The sequence below is a fragment of the Centrocercus urophasianus genome, unplaced genomic scaffold, assembly GCF_019232065.1.
Source record: "Centrocercus urophasianus isolate 14NV4802_14NV808 unplaced genomic scaffold, USGS_Curo_1.0 seq_596, whole genome shotgun sequence".
NCBI classification, from domain to species: domain Eukaryota; kingdom Metazoa; phylum Chordata; class Aves; order Galliformes; family Phasianidae; genus Centrocercus; species Centrocercus urophasianus.
In genome coordinates, this window is record NW_024885195.1 from 1 (window position 1) to 16,221 (window position 16,221).

The following is a 16,221-nucleotide window of genomic DNA, read 5'->3' on the forward strand; positions in this document are numbered from 1 at the left end:
AAGGGAAGGGAAGGGAAGGGAAGGGAAGGGAAGGGAAGGGAAGGGAAATAAAAAGACAGGGAAAAGCAAATGGTGGCTGCCTGGTGGCAAGGGCTCTTCCTGGCAGCACAAGCCCCTGGGCATGGCAGCTGGGCAGGCATCCCCACACTCCACATGCTCAGCTGCCTGGATCTGGGATCCATTACAAGCAAATAATCCTCCACCACAGGGAGAGAATAAGTCCCATTTGCATGTGTTTTGCGCAGGCAGGAGATTAATTGAAGTCCAGATGCTCCCTGCAGGGCTATATGCGTGGATGCAGGGTCCCCTAGCTTCTGGATGGAATTCAGTTGCATGCAGGGACACAGAAACATGGGAAAACAAAGAGGCAGAGATGCAGGGATGCAGGGATGTGTTAACAGAGGAGAACAATCCACTCTCTTGATTTCTTAAAAATCGCTTTTCTCCCCTTCTCCTTTGCTGCCCCACCTGGCCATTCTGAGACTGTCCTGGGAGGTGCATTTGAGGACAGCTCACCAGCCCCTTGGTGATATCATACATAGTGGCCAAATCCCCCAAACAAGGGGACCATGCAACCCCATCCAGGGCCCATCCCAGATGTCCCAGCTTCGGGACAGGTGGCCAAGGAAGGGGCACCACTTGCACGGTGACAGTGCCAACCTCTCTTTGTCTTCACTCCCCAGGGTACGGCCATGCGGCCCCGAGCACGGACGGTGGGAAGGTTTTCTGCATGGTGTACGCCTTGCTGGGCATCCCGCTCACCCTCGTCATGTTCCAGAGCCTGGGTGAGAGGATCAACACCTTTGTCAGGTACCTCCTGCACCGCATCAAGAAGTGCCTGGGCATGAGGCGGGCGGAGGTCTCCATGGCCAACATGGTCACCATCGGGTTCTTCTCCTGCATCAGCACCCTGTGCATCGGGGCGGCCGCGTTCTCCTACTACGAGCACTGGAGCTTCTTCCACGCCTATTATTACTGCTTCATCACGCTCACCACCATCGGCTTCGGGGACTACGTGGCCCTGCAGAAGGACGAGGCCCTGCAGAACAATCCTCAGTACGTGGCTTTCAGCTTCGTCTACATCCTGACGGGGCTGACGGTCATCGGGGCTTTCCTCAACCTGGTGGTGTTGCGTTTCATGACCATGAACGCCGAGGATGAGAAGCGGGACGCTGAGCACCGGGCGCTGCTCACCCGCAATGGGCAGGCGAGCAGCGTGCACACCACAGACACGGCTTCGTCCGCACCCACGGCAGTGGCAGCAGGGGGTGGCGGAGGTGGCCTCCGTAATGTCTACGCGGAGGTGCTGCACTTCCAGTCCATGTGCTCGTGCCTGTGGTACAAGAGCAGGGAGAAGCTGCAGTATTCCATCCCCATGATCATCCCCAGGGACCTGTCCACCTCGGACACCTGTGTGGAGCAGAGCCACTCCTCGCCAGGACGCTGTCCTGAGACCCCTTCCAACCGATGCTTCTGCAATGCCCGCCGGTCGGCCATCAGCTCCGTCTCCACCGGCCTCCACAGTCTCTCGGCTTTCCAGGGCCTCATGAAGCGCCGCAGCTCTGTGTAGACCTCGCTCTGTCACCCCCCCATGTGTGCCCCAAGCTTCATGAAGCTCCGTGTAGACCTCACTCCATCATCCCCAACCGTGCCCCAGTTTTCACAAAGCTCTGTGTAGTCCTCTGCCCATCACCTCTCACCGTCCTCAGGCTCACAAAGCTTCACGCAGACCCCATTCCACCACCTCCAAATGTCCCATGAATCTCCATGCAGACCTCACTCCACCGCTCCCATGCACTCCAGGCCTCACAAAGCTCCACGTATCGTAGAATCACAGAATCATTCAGGTTGGAAAAGACCTCCAAGATCACCAAGTTCAACTGCCCCCCATCCCCTCCATGCTCACTAACCGTATCTCTGAGCACCACATCTCCACATTTCTTGGGCACCTCCAGGGACGGTGATCCCACCATCTCCCCATACAGCCCGTGCCAGTGCCTGACCACTTTTGGGGAGAAGAAATTATTCCTAATGTCCAACCTGAAGTAGTATAGACCCTACTCCATCACTCCTGTGCACCCCAGGCCTCACTGAGCCCCATGTAGACTTACTCCATCACCTCCCATGGACCTCAAGCCCCACAAAGCTCAGCGTAGCCCCGCTCCATCATCCCCCCTGTGTGACCCAGACCTCATGAAGCTTCATGTAGGCCCTGTTCCATCACCCCCATGCACCCCACACTTCACAAATCTCCATGTAGATCCCACTCTGTTACCCTCTGTGTACCATGGACACTTTGGCCAAGATCTCATCTTGGTCACAACATGAGGAACTTCCTCATGTCCCAGGATGTCTGGGATCTGATGCAGTGGGGCTGCAGCCTCCAAGTGGGCTGTAACCTCAGGATGTTAGGACAGATGCAGGATCCTGGGGAATCAGGATGGCTTCAGGAGCCCTTGGTCCTGTCCAAGTCTTCGCCAGTTGTGACGGGAGAAAGAAGCAGGGGCCACCAGTTTATTTTATTTTAATTTAATTTAATTTAATTTCATTTTATTTTGCAAACCACTCCTCAAAATGTGAAACTTGAAGTCCTGGAGAGTGTGTTAACCTGATGGAAAGCTGCTGGGGGGAACAAGCATGGGGACAGCTCAGATATACACACACACACATTTCTGCCTGGGCTGCTGGGGAGCCCAAAGACCCCCACTCCCATCCTCTTGTCCAAGTGTGTAAGGCATGAGCGGGGTGTGTGTGGGCACCGTGGGCTCCATGAGGCAGGGAGGAGCCAGACTGCTGTGGTGTGCACACAACAAATAGGCTAAGAGGGACTTAGATGGAGATTTTACAGCCCCTTGTTAGGGGGAGATACCAGGAGTCGTGTAGCTGAAAATGTCACCCGTGACCAAGAAGTTCAGTGTTCTATCCAGAAACGGTGGTGCCCAGGGTGCCCTCAGCATCCTGACCCCCCATCCCCTTTCACAGCTCTGAGGCTGGAGCTGTCACCTTATGCAAAGAATTTGGGAAGGAGACAGCCTGAGGTATGGGGAAGGTTTTCACCTTCTTCTTCACTCCATCTGAGCTGCACCTCCAAGCCTGTGCCCCTCGGCACCCCATGGCACCCCATGGCACCCAGCACCATGAGCCCAGCTTGTGGGATGCCCCCATTCCCCCTGCCCTATGGTTCACAGTTTCCATCGCCCCTCGTCCTCCAGCAATGAAAGCACAGGTCACTGGGGACAGGGGGAAATCAGGACAGCAGGACCTCACTTTGACTCCCCTCAAAACCCCATCAGGGGCCACCAGGACTTGGGGGACAACCCAGCGTGCCTGTCCCCAGCGAGGCATTTCTTTTCTCAACTTTTAACAGAAGAAAAACTATGTATTTCTAATACTTGATGACGTGTACATACTGTTAGATACCAGAGAGGATATTTATTATAAATGATGCTATAATCGTATCTATAGAAATCTATAAATATCTATTGTAAGGGAGTCTTGTGGGAACCTTGCTGATGACTCCAGGGAACTTCTTTTTGCTCTCTGCATCCGTCTCATCCTTAGGACACCGACGGGGAACAGAATCCCCCCAATGAGGTTACTCAGTTTCTCATGCCAAAGTATATTTGTACTGCTGATTGACTTTCAATATAGAGAGAAATAAAGGTTGATTGGAATCTCGGCACCACTTGGGGCACCTCGCTCCGAGCCTCTGAGTGGGTTCTTGTGCTGATGGCTATGAGGACATCTCAAGGCCAGGGTCACCTGAGTCTCTATGGGCCATTAGCGGAGCCCAGGGCTTCTCTCCTGCCTTTAAGTGGATCAAACGGGCTTCATTCAAACCCAGCACCTAATCTAATCATGTTAAGCCTGCAAAGAGCAGATCTAGCTTGCAGCAGCTGATGGGGATGTGGCTTTTCCATCGGCACCTTTCACCCTACCCAGAACTGGTAAGGCTGTACCTGGATGCTGGGACCAGTGCTGCCCCCCCTCCAGTGCCAGAAGGATGTGGGCACATGGGAAGATCCCAGCACAGGGCCTGGAGCTCTGCTGGGAAGGGAGCTGAAAGAGCTGGGGCTGCTCAGCCTGTAGTGGGGGAGGCTCAGGGGGATCCCATCCACGGCCATAAATCCCTGCCCCTGGTTACTCCCTCCTCACATCTGCCATCCTCCTCCGGACGAGTGATTTTTTTTTTTCCACCTCTCAGATTATTTATATTTCTGTGTCATTCATAGCCCAAATATTTACAGTGCACTGGAGAGACTTAAAATTCCTGGCTGGTATTAAGCAGCATGGCCTTTTCCTCTGGGTAACCTGCAAAGAGGAGGAGAGAGGGATGGACGTGGCTAAGCTGTGCCATGTACACATGATGCTGGGGATGATGGCCACCAAAGGAGACACTGAGGTGACTCAGGGGGGCTTCAGGGGCTGGAGAAACCCTTGGGTTCAGGCAGGGAGCAGCAAAGGTGGCTGTCCCCAGGGGCTTCAGGTGAAACCCTTTCCATTCTGGTGTCTCCACGGTTGGCATCTCCATGGTTGGCATCTCTATGGTTGTAATCTCCTTGGTCGACATCTCCCTGATTGGCATCTCCATGGTCAGCATCTCTTTGTGGCTTTATCTCTCCATGGTTGACATCTCCACAGTTGGCATCTCCATGGCTGACGTTTCCATGATTGACTTCTCTCCTTGGTTGATATCCCTATGGTTGACATCCCCACAGTTGGTATCTCTCCATGGCTGGCATCTCTCCATGGCTGACATCCCTGTGGTTGACATCTCTCCATGGTTGGCATCGTCATGGTTGATGTCTCTACAGCTGGAATCTTCTTGGTTGGCAATTCCATAGCTGACATCTCCTTGGTTGCTAACTTCATGGTGGATATCCCCATGGCTGACAACTCTCCACAGTTGGCATCTTCGTGGTTGACATCTCCATAGTTGACATCTCCTTGCTTGATATCTCCATAGCAGAAATCTCCATGGTTGACACCCCTGTGCCCTCTGCATACTGATATCACCTGGCTGGATGTCTCTCCCTTCCCAGCACTCTTTCTGCTCCCTGCCTGCCTGGAGTCCCAGAGTGGGATGCCCCCCGTTCACCCCCTGTCCCTCATCCAGCATTGGGGCCACATGGATGAGAGCAGGATGGAGGCACATGGCAGTGTCTGTGCCACCTCCATTCCCATCCCCGCAATGCTGGAGGGCAAAGTGCGTGTTTGAAGTTGTGGAAAACAAAGCACAGCAAACAAGGACGGATGGAAAATCTCCGGCTGGCGGTGCCATCCCCTGCCCATCCCCATCCTCCTGTCCGTCAGGCAGGAAATCAGATTAGGGTTTGAAATGAGCAGAGCGTGCTCTTAATGAAGGGACCAACATCACATCCTTATTAATTACAGCAGGGCCTTGCTTGGTGATAGGCAGCCCCAGTATGAAAGTGCAGGGCTGCATGACTACGCATGAGTGCACAGGCGTGCAAATAAGTCACAAATACAGGGATCAACCCCATGCCAGCAGCCTGCAGAGTGCCCTCGTGTGCTGGGCATCCTCACTGCCCCATTCCCCTGTCCCCAGGGATGTAGTCTTTCCCCAGGTGTTCTCTCCATGGATGCCAGCCCCATACCCCAGTGTGCACACGTGTGTACAATGTCTTGTGTGCACTGCACATGTGTGCATGCATGTTGAATGCATGCCCCATCCTCTGCAGTGATGTTTTCCATGGGCAAAGGCAGAGGGGAGGGCTGGGGGCTGTTTGCCTTCATGTCTGCCATGAGCAACGATGAGAAATGGCTGTGAGTGAGGTGCCACAAAAAAAAAAGAGGAGAACGCAGCAGGGCAGGTGGGTGGAGGCCCAGAGGTCTCACTCCGCCGTCCCTCCCCCTCTCTATTTCTGGAGGACCCCCCTTGGGATGCTCCATCTCCACTGGATGCGATGCCCACGCGTGTTTCCTGCAGCTCCCAGCATAGGAAGGGTTAACACCACGTGGATTTCTCTTTCCTTTCCTCCTCCCCCCCCCCCCTCCCCCTTCCCCGCCCTCCGCTTCTTATCTCCCCCCATCCCATGGGGTCACGGCCCCCGGGGCTGACGTCGGATGGAAAAACAATTCGTCTCCGGCTGTCGGGGGTGGGGGGTGGGGGGCGGGCGAGGGGCCTACGCGGGGCCGGGGGATACAGCGAGAGCTCGAGGGGTTGGTGGGGGTTGGGAGATGTTCCCCACCACGAGAGAGTGAGGGGTGGGGGGGGATGCGGCCCCGCTCGAGGTGGGGGCACGAGTGGGAGAGGCGGGGTGGCACCGATCCTGTAGCGCCATCTGGTGGCGCCTGGAGAGTGCGGGGACACGGGGACAGCGCGGGGGGATATGGGGAGGGGGGGATAAGGGGACGGGGGAGCACTACGGGGATACGGGGACATGGGGATATGGGGAAGGGGGGATAAGGGGACATGGGGACAAGGGAGCACCACGGCGGTACGGGGACATGGGGATATGGGGACTGGGGGACCCGGGGACTGGGGGACATTGGGACATGGAGACAAGGGGACACGGGGACAGAAGGAAAGGGGTCCACTTTGGGGTACGTGGGCAGGGGGCAATGGGGACATGGAGACAGTGGGACACCATGGAGGTACGGGGACAGAGGGGCGTGGGGACACGAGCATGGAGGCAGACGTTTCCTTCTCCCATGGGGGGGGCGCAGCGGGGAGTGCACGGCCCGCCTGCGGGCAGCGAGGGGCGTGGCCAAGTGCGGAGTGGGCGTGGCCACGCACAGAGGGGCGGGGAAGGGGAGTGGTTAGAGGGAGGGGGCGTGGTCGAGGCCGCGTGAGAGCGTGGCCAATGGGAGAGAGAGGAGGTGGGTGGAGGGCGGGGCTAAGCGCCGGGGGGCGGGGCTAAGACGAATGGAGGCGGGGCTTCGGCCGCCCCGGTGCAGGGCGGGAGGTGGCGGCGGCGGCGGCGGGAGCATGGCGTGGTCTCGGTACCAGCTGGGCCTGGCTGCCCTCATGCTGCTCACCGGCTCCATCAACACGCTGGCGGCCAAGTGAGTCCTCCCTGCCGCCCGGGCATTGAGGGGCTACCCCAGACCCAGTCCCGAGACCCCAGGCCCAAGGCCAGCCCCACGTCCCATATCCCAGGCCCAGATCCCAGACCCCATACCAGACTTCAGCCCCAGGCCCAGTCCCAGACCCCAGACTCAGCCCCAGGCCCCAGTGTCCATCTAGGCTCGGGCTTCCTGCCTTCACCCCCGGCTGTTAGAGTATTTCCTCCAGCCCTCCCCAGCCCCTTGCTTTGTACCCCCAGCTGGGCAGAGCGCTGTGCGAGAGTCGCGGAGGGGAGGGGAGGGTGAAGCCTGGGCTGGGAGCTCTGCTGCTGCTGCTGAGGGAGGAAAGGGGAAATGTGGGGCTTGGGGATTGCTTGGCCCCTTTGCAGATGCTTGCATCCTGCAACCCGGCTTCTCTGCACCTGCTCTGTGCTGCAGCTCATCCTGGGCTGTATTGGGGACTGGAGCACCTCCCATAAAAAGACAGGCTGGGCTTGTTCAGTCTGGAAAAAAGAAGGCTGCGGGGTGACCTCATTGCAGCCTTTCAGTACCTAAAGGGTACAAACAGAAGGGGAGTCAACTCTTTGGAAGGGTAGATAACAGCAGGACAAGGGGAAATGGTTTGAAGTTGAAGGAAGGAAGATTTAAATTGGATGTCAGGGGGAAGTTCTTTCCTATGAGAGTGGTGAGGTGCTGGAACAGCTGCCCAGAGAGGCTGTGATGCCCCGTCCATCCCTGGAGGTGTTCAAGGCCAGGTTGGATGGGGCCCTGGGCAGCCTGGGCTGCTATGAAATGTGGAGGTTGGTGGCCCTGCGTGTGGCAGGGGAGTTGGAGCTTCATGATCATTGAGGTCCCTTCCAACCCTGACTGTTCTGTGATTCTGTGATTGAGCCCCTCCTAGGGAGCTCCAGCTGTGTGCAGGATGAGGTGGGTGCTGCTGAGAGCTGCCCAAGCAGGATGGACCCGCCTGTCCAGCTCAGCACAGCTCTGCAGGGATGACATTAAGTCTCTGCTTGGCCTTAGACACAGCAAACCGTGTTCATAGGAGGGGAGACTGAAGCATGGTGTTAACACAGAGGGAGAAGATAGCAGTGAGCTGCCTGTCCGAGGCTCTTGCGAAACGCACACGGAGGGGCTGCAGCGGTCAGAGGGGGATGAGTCATACTGAAATCTTGCTGGCCTGGCTGCAAAGCCCCTGGGGCCTTCCTGTTGCCTGTTCCCCTGAGCTCAGCAGCTCTGCGGCACACAGCAGAGCTGGGCACACGTCACCTGCTCATGGGGGCTGTGCTGGGATGTTATGGGGACTCTGTTCTTGTGTGGTGTCACCAAGAGATTGAGGTACAGCCCTGCATAGGCTCTCTGAGATGTACCATGGGGACAGTGCCATTCTGTCCAGCATGGACGATATTTTGGCTTGGAAGATCTAAAAGAGGGGTGTTGTACTCTGTACCCCCAAACACTGTGGCTGAGTAGGAGCTGCTGCCTTCACAGCCTGCAATCCAGCCTCCTTTTGGGGCCATCTGGCCCATCGCCCCCAAAGTTGGTGACCTATGGGTAAAGGGAGGTTATCAGGATCAGCCCCCACAGTCTGCTCTGCTCAGTGCATGGCTGGATCCTTCCTCTCCCAGAAATGGGAGCAGGGACAGTGGATTGCAGCGGTGCGTGACACAGCGATGGTGCATGACACAGCGGTGTCCATTTCCTCACCTGTCACTCAGGGCTGGGAGCAGGGCCAGCAGTGCAGTTTCTTCCCAGCATCTGGGAAACACAGGCAGTGCTGTACCCTGACCCCAGAGCTGTGACTCACACGCTGCTTTCCTCCAGGTCAGGGGCTGCTTGTGGTTTTGTCACAAAGCATCACTGGGAACAGCAAGCTAGAGCCAGGAATGCCTTTGGTCACTCCCTGCTCTCTAGGTTGTCCCAGTGGCATCTGGCAAGTCCAACTCTACACTCACAACTCCAGAGGGCACAGCCAGTGCTGGGTGTGCATTGGGTTACGCTCCATCTCCTGCCCTAACCCTGCTACTTTCCTTCACAGGTGGGCTGACAACTTCAGCGCTGCTGGCTGCGGTGGGACGGAAGAGCACAGCTTCCAGCACCCCTTCCTGCAGGTGAGACCCCAGCCTGGTGCTGTAGGGCATCCCGCTGGGTCCCACCACCCTGACCCACCTCTCCCACAGGCCGTGGGCATGTTCCTGGGTGAGTTCTCCTGCCTAGCTGTGTTCTACCTGCTGCTATGGAGGGACCGGCGGAGGCCGGAGCCCAGCATGGCACCATCACAGCCCTTCAGCCCGCTGCTTTTCCTGCCCCCTGCACTCTGCGACATGACTGGGACCAGCATCATGTATGTGGGTGAGTGCTGGGGGGAGGCTTTGCCTCTCTGAGATCTCAGAGCCTCCTGCAGTGGTGTTTGGGATAGGTGCAGACCCCTGAGCAGAGGAGTGGTGGCACACACAGCTCAAGGGTGCTTTCTCCCCGCGCAGCCCTGAACATGACCAGCGCCTCCAGCTTCCAGATGCTGCGAGGATCCGTCATCATCTTCACTGGGCTCCTCTCTGTGGCCTTCTTGGGCCGCAAGCTGGAGCTGAGCCAGTGGCTGGGCATCCTGGTCACCATCGTGGGGCTGGTGGTGGTGGGGCTGGCCGACCTGCACAGCAGCCACGACCAGAAGCACAAGCTCAGCGAGGTGATAACCGGTATGTGGTGACCCTGCGGGGTGGCTGCAGGGAAATAACCCTGGCCACCTCCCTGTGCACAGCTCCAGATCAGCCACACTGCCTGCCCAGGGGTGCAGGGCTCGACCTTTCCCTCTTTTCCCCCTCAGGTGACCTGCTTATCATCATGGCACAGGTGATCGTTGCCATCCAGATGGTGCTGGAGGAGAAGTTTGTCTACAAACACGACGTGCACCCACTGCGGGCTGTCGGCACTGAAGGTTTGCTGCTGCGTGGGGCCTGGCTGAGGGCATTTTTGGGAAGAGGCTTTGCTCAAAGGGCTGCAGTGCAGAGAGAGCTGCTTTGTGTGGGGGGCAGGGAGCGCCGATGGGGTTTGGGGGCTGGCTGCTACAGTGCAGGAATGGTTGGCACAGGGGGAAAGGGTAGCTTTGGGCTGTGCTTGAAGCCAGCTTCTGTCTCGTGTGTCCCTTCCTCTTTCCCTAGGTTTTTTCGGTTTCATCATCCTGGCCCTGCTGCTGGTCCCTATGTACTACATCCCAGCGGGCAGCTTCAGCGGGAACCCCCGGCAGGTGCTGGAGGATGCCCTCGATGCCTTCTGCCAGATCAGCCGGCAGCCCCTCATCGCCCTGGCCCTGTTGGGTAACATCAGCAGCATCGCCTTCTTCAATTTCGCCGGCATCAGCGTCACCAAAGAGATCAGTGCCACCACCCGCATGGTGCTGGACAGCCTCCGCACCGTCGTCATCTGGGCTGTCAGCCTGGCAGTGGGTTGGGAGCTTTTCCACGGCCTGCAGATCTTGGGTTTTGCCATCTTGCTGATGGGTGCTGCCCTCTACAACGGGCTGCACCGCCCTGTGTTCGCCCGCCTGGCCCGGAGCAGGGCTGATGGCAGCGAGGCAGAACGGGAGGGATTGCTGCATGCAGAGAACACTGCCATCAACAGTGAACGCTGAGCACTGTGACCTGTGGGACTTGTGCTCCTTCCAGGAGGAGCCTTTCTGCTGCCTCACTGTATGGAGGCGTGGGGAGGACACTGCTGGGCTGTGCATGCCTGCTCTTCCCTGGCACGGACAGAGCCAGTTTGGTAGGCAGAGGGCTCACAATGGGGCTGGCCCCACTGATCCACAACCTGTGTAGCTGCCAAATAAAGTGCTCCTGCCCATGGTTTGCTCTGTGGTATCCTGGCAGAGGGGAGGATCCAACAAGGTGCTGGATGATGGGGTTTGCCCTCAGGGTGGTGTGTTCCTTGTGTGCCCTCATCCCTGTGGGATGAGAGCACCGATGTGTGCAGCATCTGTGTTTCAGTCCCAAGCAGCCACGTTTTGCAGCTGAGCCAGCTGCCATGGGAAAGAGAAGGCAGTGAGCCATGGGGGGGCCCACGCACGGCCCCGCAGCAGCTCCGCTCCTGCTGTGCTGGCTCTGGGGAGGCCAGCTGCTCACCCCAGAACAGGAACAGGAAGGTGTCAGTGATGGCAGCCCTCCGCTTTCTCCCCTTTCGCAACACCCGACGACTCATCCCAGCATTGCACAGCTGTTTTTTTCCGCAAGGTTTATTTGTGCTGGGGCACAGCCCAAGAAGGCACGGGAGGAGAGCGCAGCCGACGGGGAGGTTCACTCTACCTTTATTGTCTGGTTCAGGACCTGAAGGGCCCAGCAGCGGGAGCGGTGGTAATGGCCTTTGACCCACTGATGTGGGGATGGGGCAGCAGGAGGGACAGCTACTCTCTGCCAGAGGAAGGAAGGGAGGGGGGGTGAGGCACAACAGCCTCCAGCCTAAGCAGACTGAGCCCTCAGCCTGGGCTGCTGGAGGGTTTTAATGCTTCAGAGCAGCTCCAGCCTGCTGCAAACAGCCTTAGAGGAGGCAGGGGATGGGGAAGTAGGGGACACGGGGACCCGACTCACATGGTGTTGTTCTGCTTGTAGTGCTGCAGTGCCTGCTCGGCCACAATCTCCATGAAGCGTGGATCATCCCAGGAGATGTCCCCAGGCACGGTGAGCGACAGTGGCTCTGAATCAAAGAGCTGCACCGTCACCTGCGTGTCTGCAGGGGCTGACGGGTCCTTGAGGTTGGGAGTTTTGGAGAACACCTGCAGGAAAAGGGGCCCAGAGAGAAGGCTGAGTCCCCATCGCACCCCCACGCTGCCTCCCCGGCTCTGGCATCCAGCCCCACGGCCTCTATTGTGCAGAGGGGACCAGACAATCGCTTCTTTCTCCCCCTGACCCACTTTCCCTCACCCATGGAGGGGGGCCCAGAGCCTTTGGCAGAGCCCTGGGGACAATAGGGACGCACCGTGGTGACCTGCAGGAACCCATCAGTGCCCTGCGTGAGGTTTCTCAGGCGTGAGACCCAACCGAACTGGCGGTTGAGCTGGTCCAGGAGGCTGCTGGTGTTGAGCATCTCAGCCTGGAAGGCGCTGAGGAGGTCATCGTAGCGGCGGGTGAAGCGCTCAGCCAGGCGCAGGGCATCCTCAAACTGCTCCCGCAGCTGGCTCTGCACCGGGTCTGTCTGCGAGCAGTCTGCAGGGCATGGATGGAGGTCAGGGAGCACTCCAGCGTCCCCATCCCCTGCATCCCCTGCACCCCCATCTATCCCATGCATTCCCATCCCCTGCATTCTCTACATCCCCCGCACCTCCATCCTCTGAATCCCCGTCTGTTGCACCCCCTGCACCTCCATCTCCTGCATCCCTCTTCTCCATCTCCCGTAGCCCCATCCACTGCATCCCTACCCCTTGTATCCTCTGCGTATCATTCTCCTACATCCCCATCCCCTGCATCCTCTGTGTCTCCATCACTTGCATCCCCATCCTTTCCATCCTCCACATCCCACTCCCTGCGTCCCCATCCCTTCTATCCCCTTGCATCCCCGCTCCCTGCATCCCATCCCCCTGTACCTCATCCCCATGCCCCGCATCCTTTCATAGCCCCCTCCCCACCTCACCCTGCACCTCCTCAGCCAGGCACAGCCCCCATCTTGCCCCCCTACCCACCCACAGCCAGGATCTCCCGGCACTTCTCGCACTCGTCCCGCATCCGCAGGCAGCCAGCTGAGTTGCGCCGGATCTCACGGCACACCATGCGATCGGTGCTGAAGTTACGGGGTTCTGCAGAGAGAAATGCATTAGGGAGCTCCCCACACTTGGGACTGCCCAAAATGTGGCCACAGCAAAGGGAACGTTGGCCAGCCATGATCACCCCAGCAGAGATATGGAGACACGGATGGTGGACTGATGGATGGATGGGGAATCATGGTTGGATGGGGACAATGGATGGGAGACCAATGGATGGATGGGGGACCATGGATAAGGGACCAATGGATGGATGGGAGACCATGGACGGATGGGAACAACGGATAGGAGACCAATGCATGGATGGGGGATCGTGGATGGATGGGAACAATGGATAGGGGATCAATGGATGGAGGGAGAACCATGGTGGGAGACCATGAATGGATGGGGGACCAAAGGATTGGGCAACCATGGGAAGATGGGGCCAACGGACAGATGGGGGACACGGATGGGGGACATCCCCCATTCTAGGCCTTGGTCCAACAAGCCCAGACTGCACCGCAGGGCTTTCATGAACCATTCAAGCACTTTTTCCAGGCAAGTTTGACTTCACCGAAAAACATTTCCTGGCCCCGAACGAGACATTTTCCAGACCAGAGTACTCTGTGCCAACCTCTGTTTTGCAATCAGCACTGTTCCCAGCTGCCCTGCGTGGAGCCATGGCTTTGACCCAGCAGACAGTGACGGAGGTGACAACGCAGGGATGGTGACAACATGGGGCCGGCCCCTCATGAGCACATCCAAACCCAACACCAACTCATCCCTCTGGCATCTAGCCCCCCCCCCGAGGTGCAACTATAGGCGAAAACCACCCCAAAACCCATCCCAGTTCTGCTAACGGCAGAGCCTAAGGCTCCCAGGCTTCCATGTGGATTCTCCGCTGTCTCATTTTAGGGTTGAGCTCCTCCTCCACGCTGACAAGGAGGGGGAACTGCGGCGGTGCAGCGCTCCTACCTGACGCCCAGCCTCCCAGCGGGTGCTCCCAGGCGCCGTGCCCCCCATCCAGCATGCGCTGCGTCATCTCAAAGAGCGGCTGGAAGAGGCGGTGGAAGCCGTGCACCGGGTGCTGAAAGAAGGGGTGCAGCTCTCGGGACAGCCTCCTGCGTGGCACCAGGTGGACACGTTGCACGGGTGGGACGAAAGCCTCACGGAAACCACCGAAGGGCGGCGTTCGGAAGAAGGGGAAGGCGGGCCCGTAGAGCTGGGTGCTGTCCTGGAAGATGTCCTCCACGCCGTCCTCCATCAGCCCGAAACGCTCCTCCAGGTCCTCGAAGCGCCGCTCCTGCCGCTGCTCCCGATCCAGCAGCTCGTCGATGCGCTCGCCGTTCACCCAGATGGAGAAGGGCGAGGAGCGGTTGAGGAATTCCTCCAGCTGTGGTGGGATTGGGGTCAGCACGGAACCCAAAAGCCCCACCACCCCTATGACGCCTCCAGCCCAGCTCACCTGGCGGCCCACCAGCCCCGAGCCACTGTGGCATATCTTAGAGTAGACGCGCATGCAGGTGTGCTTGAGGCAGGGCTTGCACTCCTCCCACAGTGACAGCATTGTCTCGTTGCACACCTCCTGCTTCTCTGCCAGCTGCTTCTCCTTCTCCAAGGCCAGCTTCACCGCCTCCTGCATGGCACAGCACACCAGCCCCCAGATCAGCTCCCTGCAACCCTGCTCCCCCAGCCCTCCCAACCTCACTCACCTCCTTCTTCCTCTTGGTCTCTTCCAGCGTGTGCAGCATTGCCTGGTGCTCCTTGCTGGTTTTGTCCATCAGTGTCTTCATCTGCTTCACCCCATTGATGGCGTTCTCCACTTCAGTGTCAATGTACTTGCTGCCAGCTGCTGAGAGCTCTGCAGGGAGGGTGGATGGGGGGAGATGGATGGAAGGGAAGGAGAGAGGATGGATGGGAGGAAGGATGGAAGGGAGGGAGAGAGGGAGGATGGATGGATGGGTCGGAGGACGGATGGAAGGATGAGTATCTGTGAGCTCACTGCTCCCAAGACGAGTCGAATTTCCCCCAGTGCATGCAAACATTTGCTCACAAAAGTCAAGTTCACAAAACTCAATAAAAAATTACTTAAAAGCCAAACCTTAACCCATCTGGGGCTGCATTCCCCTCCCCTCTGCAGACAGTATTTGGGCAGTGTCACTCATGGGTTCCCCCCCACCCAGCAGCCACATTTAAGCATCCAGATCCTGTCCCATATTCACATGAGGATGCTGAGCCCCATTCCCACGGGCGCAGCACTCACCCCTCCCCGCTGCCAGCAGTGAACGCCCTCCCCGAAAGCAATGGGTTCAAGCATCCTTTCCGTGCATCTCCCCCCACCCCTACACCCCAAAAACCCCCACTTACGTTTCAGCTCATTGGGGGGCATGAGGCTTTGCTCCCCTTGGCAGACGAGCACCAGGCTGAGCAGGGCGAGCAGCGGCAGCGCCATGGTCCCCGTCCCAGAGCCGCCCAGACCTGCGTGGGTGAAGGCAGTGAGATGGATTGGGATCCGGGCACGGGGCTGTGAGTCAGCAGTGGGCACGGGGCCACCGCCGTGGGCACAGCGTCGGGTAGGGCTGTGCCAAACTCCGATGCAGCCAAGGCACCGAGCGGGACTTTCTGCTCCTCTTTTTCTTCTGCCTGCGTTCACACGGAGGGGGGGGGGGGGGGGGGGGGAAACGGAGGGAGGGGAGGATATCGGGGGAGGCAAAGCCCCGCGATTTGCCCCCGCGATCCTGCCCCCCAAATAAAAGAAAGAGCGTTGTGCAATAGCTCAGCTGCAGCGTGTGGCTACTAAATGCCCGAAAAATAAAACGTTGTGCAATCGTCAGCTGCAGCGGGGCTCTGTCCCTCGGCTCAGCCTCTCCCTGGGGGGGGCGGGTGTCCTGGCCCTGTGCCCCACTGCACCATCGTTGGTGGGTGCTGCTGCATGGCCCCACTGCTGCCCCCACAAAAATACTGCTGCCCCCCCCCCCCCATCCCCCCCCCCCCCCCCAAAAAAAAGTCCTGCTAAGCCCTCCCTGCCCCAAATGCTGATCTTCCCCCAAAATAACTGCTGCCTTTCCCCCCCCCAAAAAAAACCAAAAATAATTATGTCCTCCCATCCTGCCCAGCACACAGCATTGTGGGAAACTCCTGCCTGATGCATCACATCCCATGGCACAGAAGTGCTGGGGGCAACCGCGGGGGCATAGCTCTGCCCCCATCGCGAGTCTGTATGGACTGCCAGCAGCTGTGCAACCCCAACGGGGAAGGGAAGGGAAGGGAAGGGAAGGGAAGGGAAGGGAAGGGAAGGGAAGATAAAAAAATACCTACGCTCAGTGCCGGCTGCCCCAGGAGCTCCGCCGCCCGCCCCCACCCGCCCCCTTTTATCCGCCCCGCCGCCGCGGGTCCGCCCAGCTCCCAGCCCGGAGCTTTCTGGAACCGGCCCCCCCCCGGTCCCCCCTCCTCCCCGTATCCGCCGTCTC

General features: G+C 58.6%; 3 protein-coding genes across 3 annotated transcripts; 2 read left to right on the forward strand and 1 right to left on the reverse strand.

The window, feature by feature from the left end:
* Window positions 1-511: 511 nt before the first annotated feature.
* KCNK3 (potassium two pore domain channel subfamily K member 3) lies at window positions 512-3,665 on the forward strand (the record flags this gene model as incomplete). Its single annotated transcript, XM_042836346.1, has 1 exon — window positions 512-3,665. A coding segment is annotated over one exon (1,059 nt), but the record flags the coding sequence as incomplete, so codon positions are not given.
* Window positions 3,666-6,937: 3,272 nt separating this feature from the next.
* SLC35F6 (solute carrier family 35 member F6) lies at window positions 6,938-10,869 on the forward strand. Its single transcript, XM_042836362.1, has 6 exons — window positions 6,938-7,029; window positions 9,068-9,140; window positions 9,210-9,381; window positions 9,513-9,725; window positions 9,854-9,964; window positions 10,188-10,869. Exons 1-6 carry the CDS (start codon window positions 6,953-6,955, stop codon window positions 10,655-10,657), a joined length of 1,116 nt encoding a protein of 371 aa, XP_042692296.1. The 5' UTR covers window positions 6,938-6,952; the 3' UTR covers window positions 10,658-10,869.
* Window positions 10,870-11,236: 367 nt separating this feature from the next.
* Window positions 11,237-16,148, reverse strand: CLU (clusterin). The gene is made up of 9 exons (XM_042836360.1): window positions 16,070-16,148; window positions 15,119-15,229; window positions 14,464-14,612; window positions 14,217-14,387; window positions 13,727-14,144; window positions 12,695-12,808; window positions 11,995-12,221; window positions 11,607-11,791; window positions 11,237-11,429 (listed from the first exon to the last, which is right to left on the reverse strand). Exons 2-9 carry the CDS (start codon window positions 15,201-15,203, stop codon window positions 11,423-11,425), a joined length of 1,356 nt encoding a protein of 451 aa, XP_042692294.1. The 5' UTR covers window positions 15,204-15,229; window positions 16,070-16,148; the 3' UTR covers window positions 11,237-11,422.
* Between the last annotated feature and the right edge of the window lie 73 nt (window positions 16,149-16,221).

What these genes read in the sequence shown, in the direction of transcription:
- SLC35F6 (XM_042836362.1), top strand. Translation starts at nt 6,953, where the DNA reads ATGGCGTGGTCTCGGTACCAGCTGGGCCTGGCTGCCCTCATGCTGCTC. An exon ending in GACCAGCATCATGTATGTGG is followed by an intron (nt 9,382 to 9,512) that starts GTGAGTGCTGGG and finishes CTCCCCGCGCAG; the next exon opens with CCCTGAACATGACCAGCGCC. An exon ending in GCGGGCTGTCGGCACTGAAG is followed by an intron (nt 9,965 to 10,187) that starts GTTTGCTGCTGC and finishes CTCTTTCCCTAG; the next exon opens with GTTTTTTCGGTTTCATCATC.
- CLU (XM_042836360.1), bottom strand. Translation starts at nt 15,203, where the DNA reads ATGGCGCTGCCGCTGCTCGCCCTGCTCAGCCTGGTGCTCGTCTGCCAA. An exon ending in GCCCCCCAATGAGCTGAAAC is followed by an intron (nt 14,613 to 15,118) that starts GTAAGTGGGGGT and finishes CCCTCCCTGCAG; the next exon opens with AGCTCTCAGCAGCTGGCAGC. An exon ending in CCGGGAGATCCTGGCTGTGG is followed by an intron (nt 12,222 to 12,694) that starts GTGGGTAGGGGG and finishes CATGCCCTGCAG; the next exon opens with ACTGCTCGCAGACAGACCCG.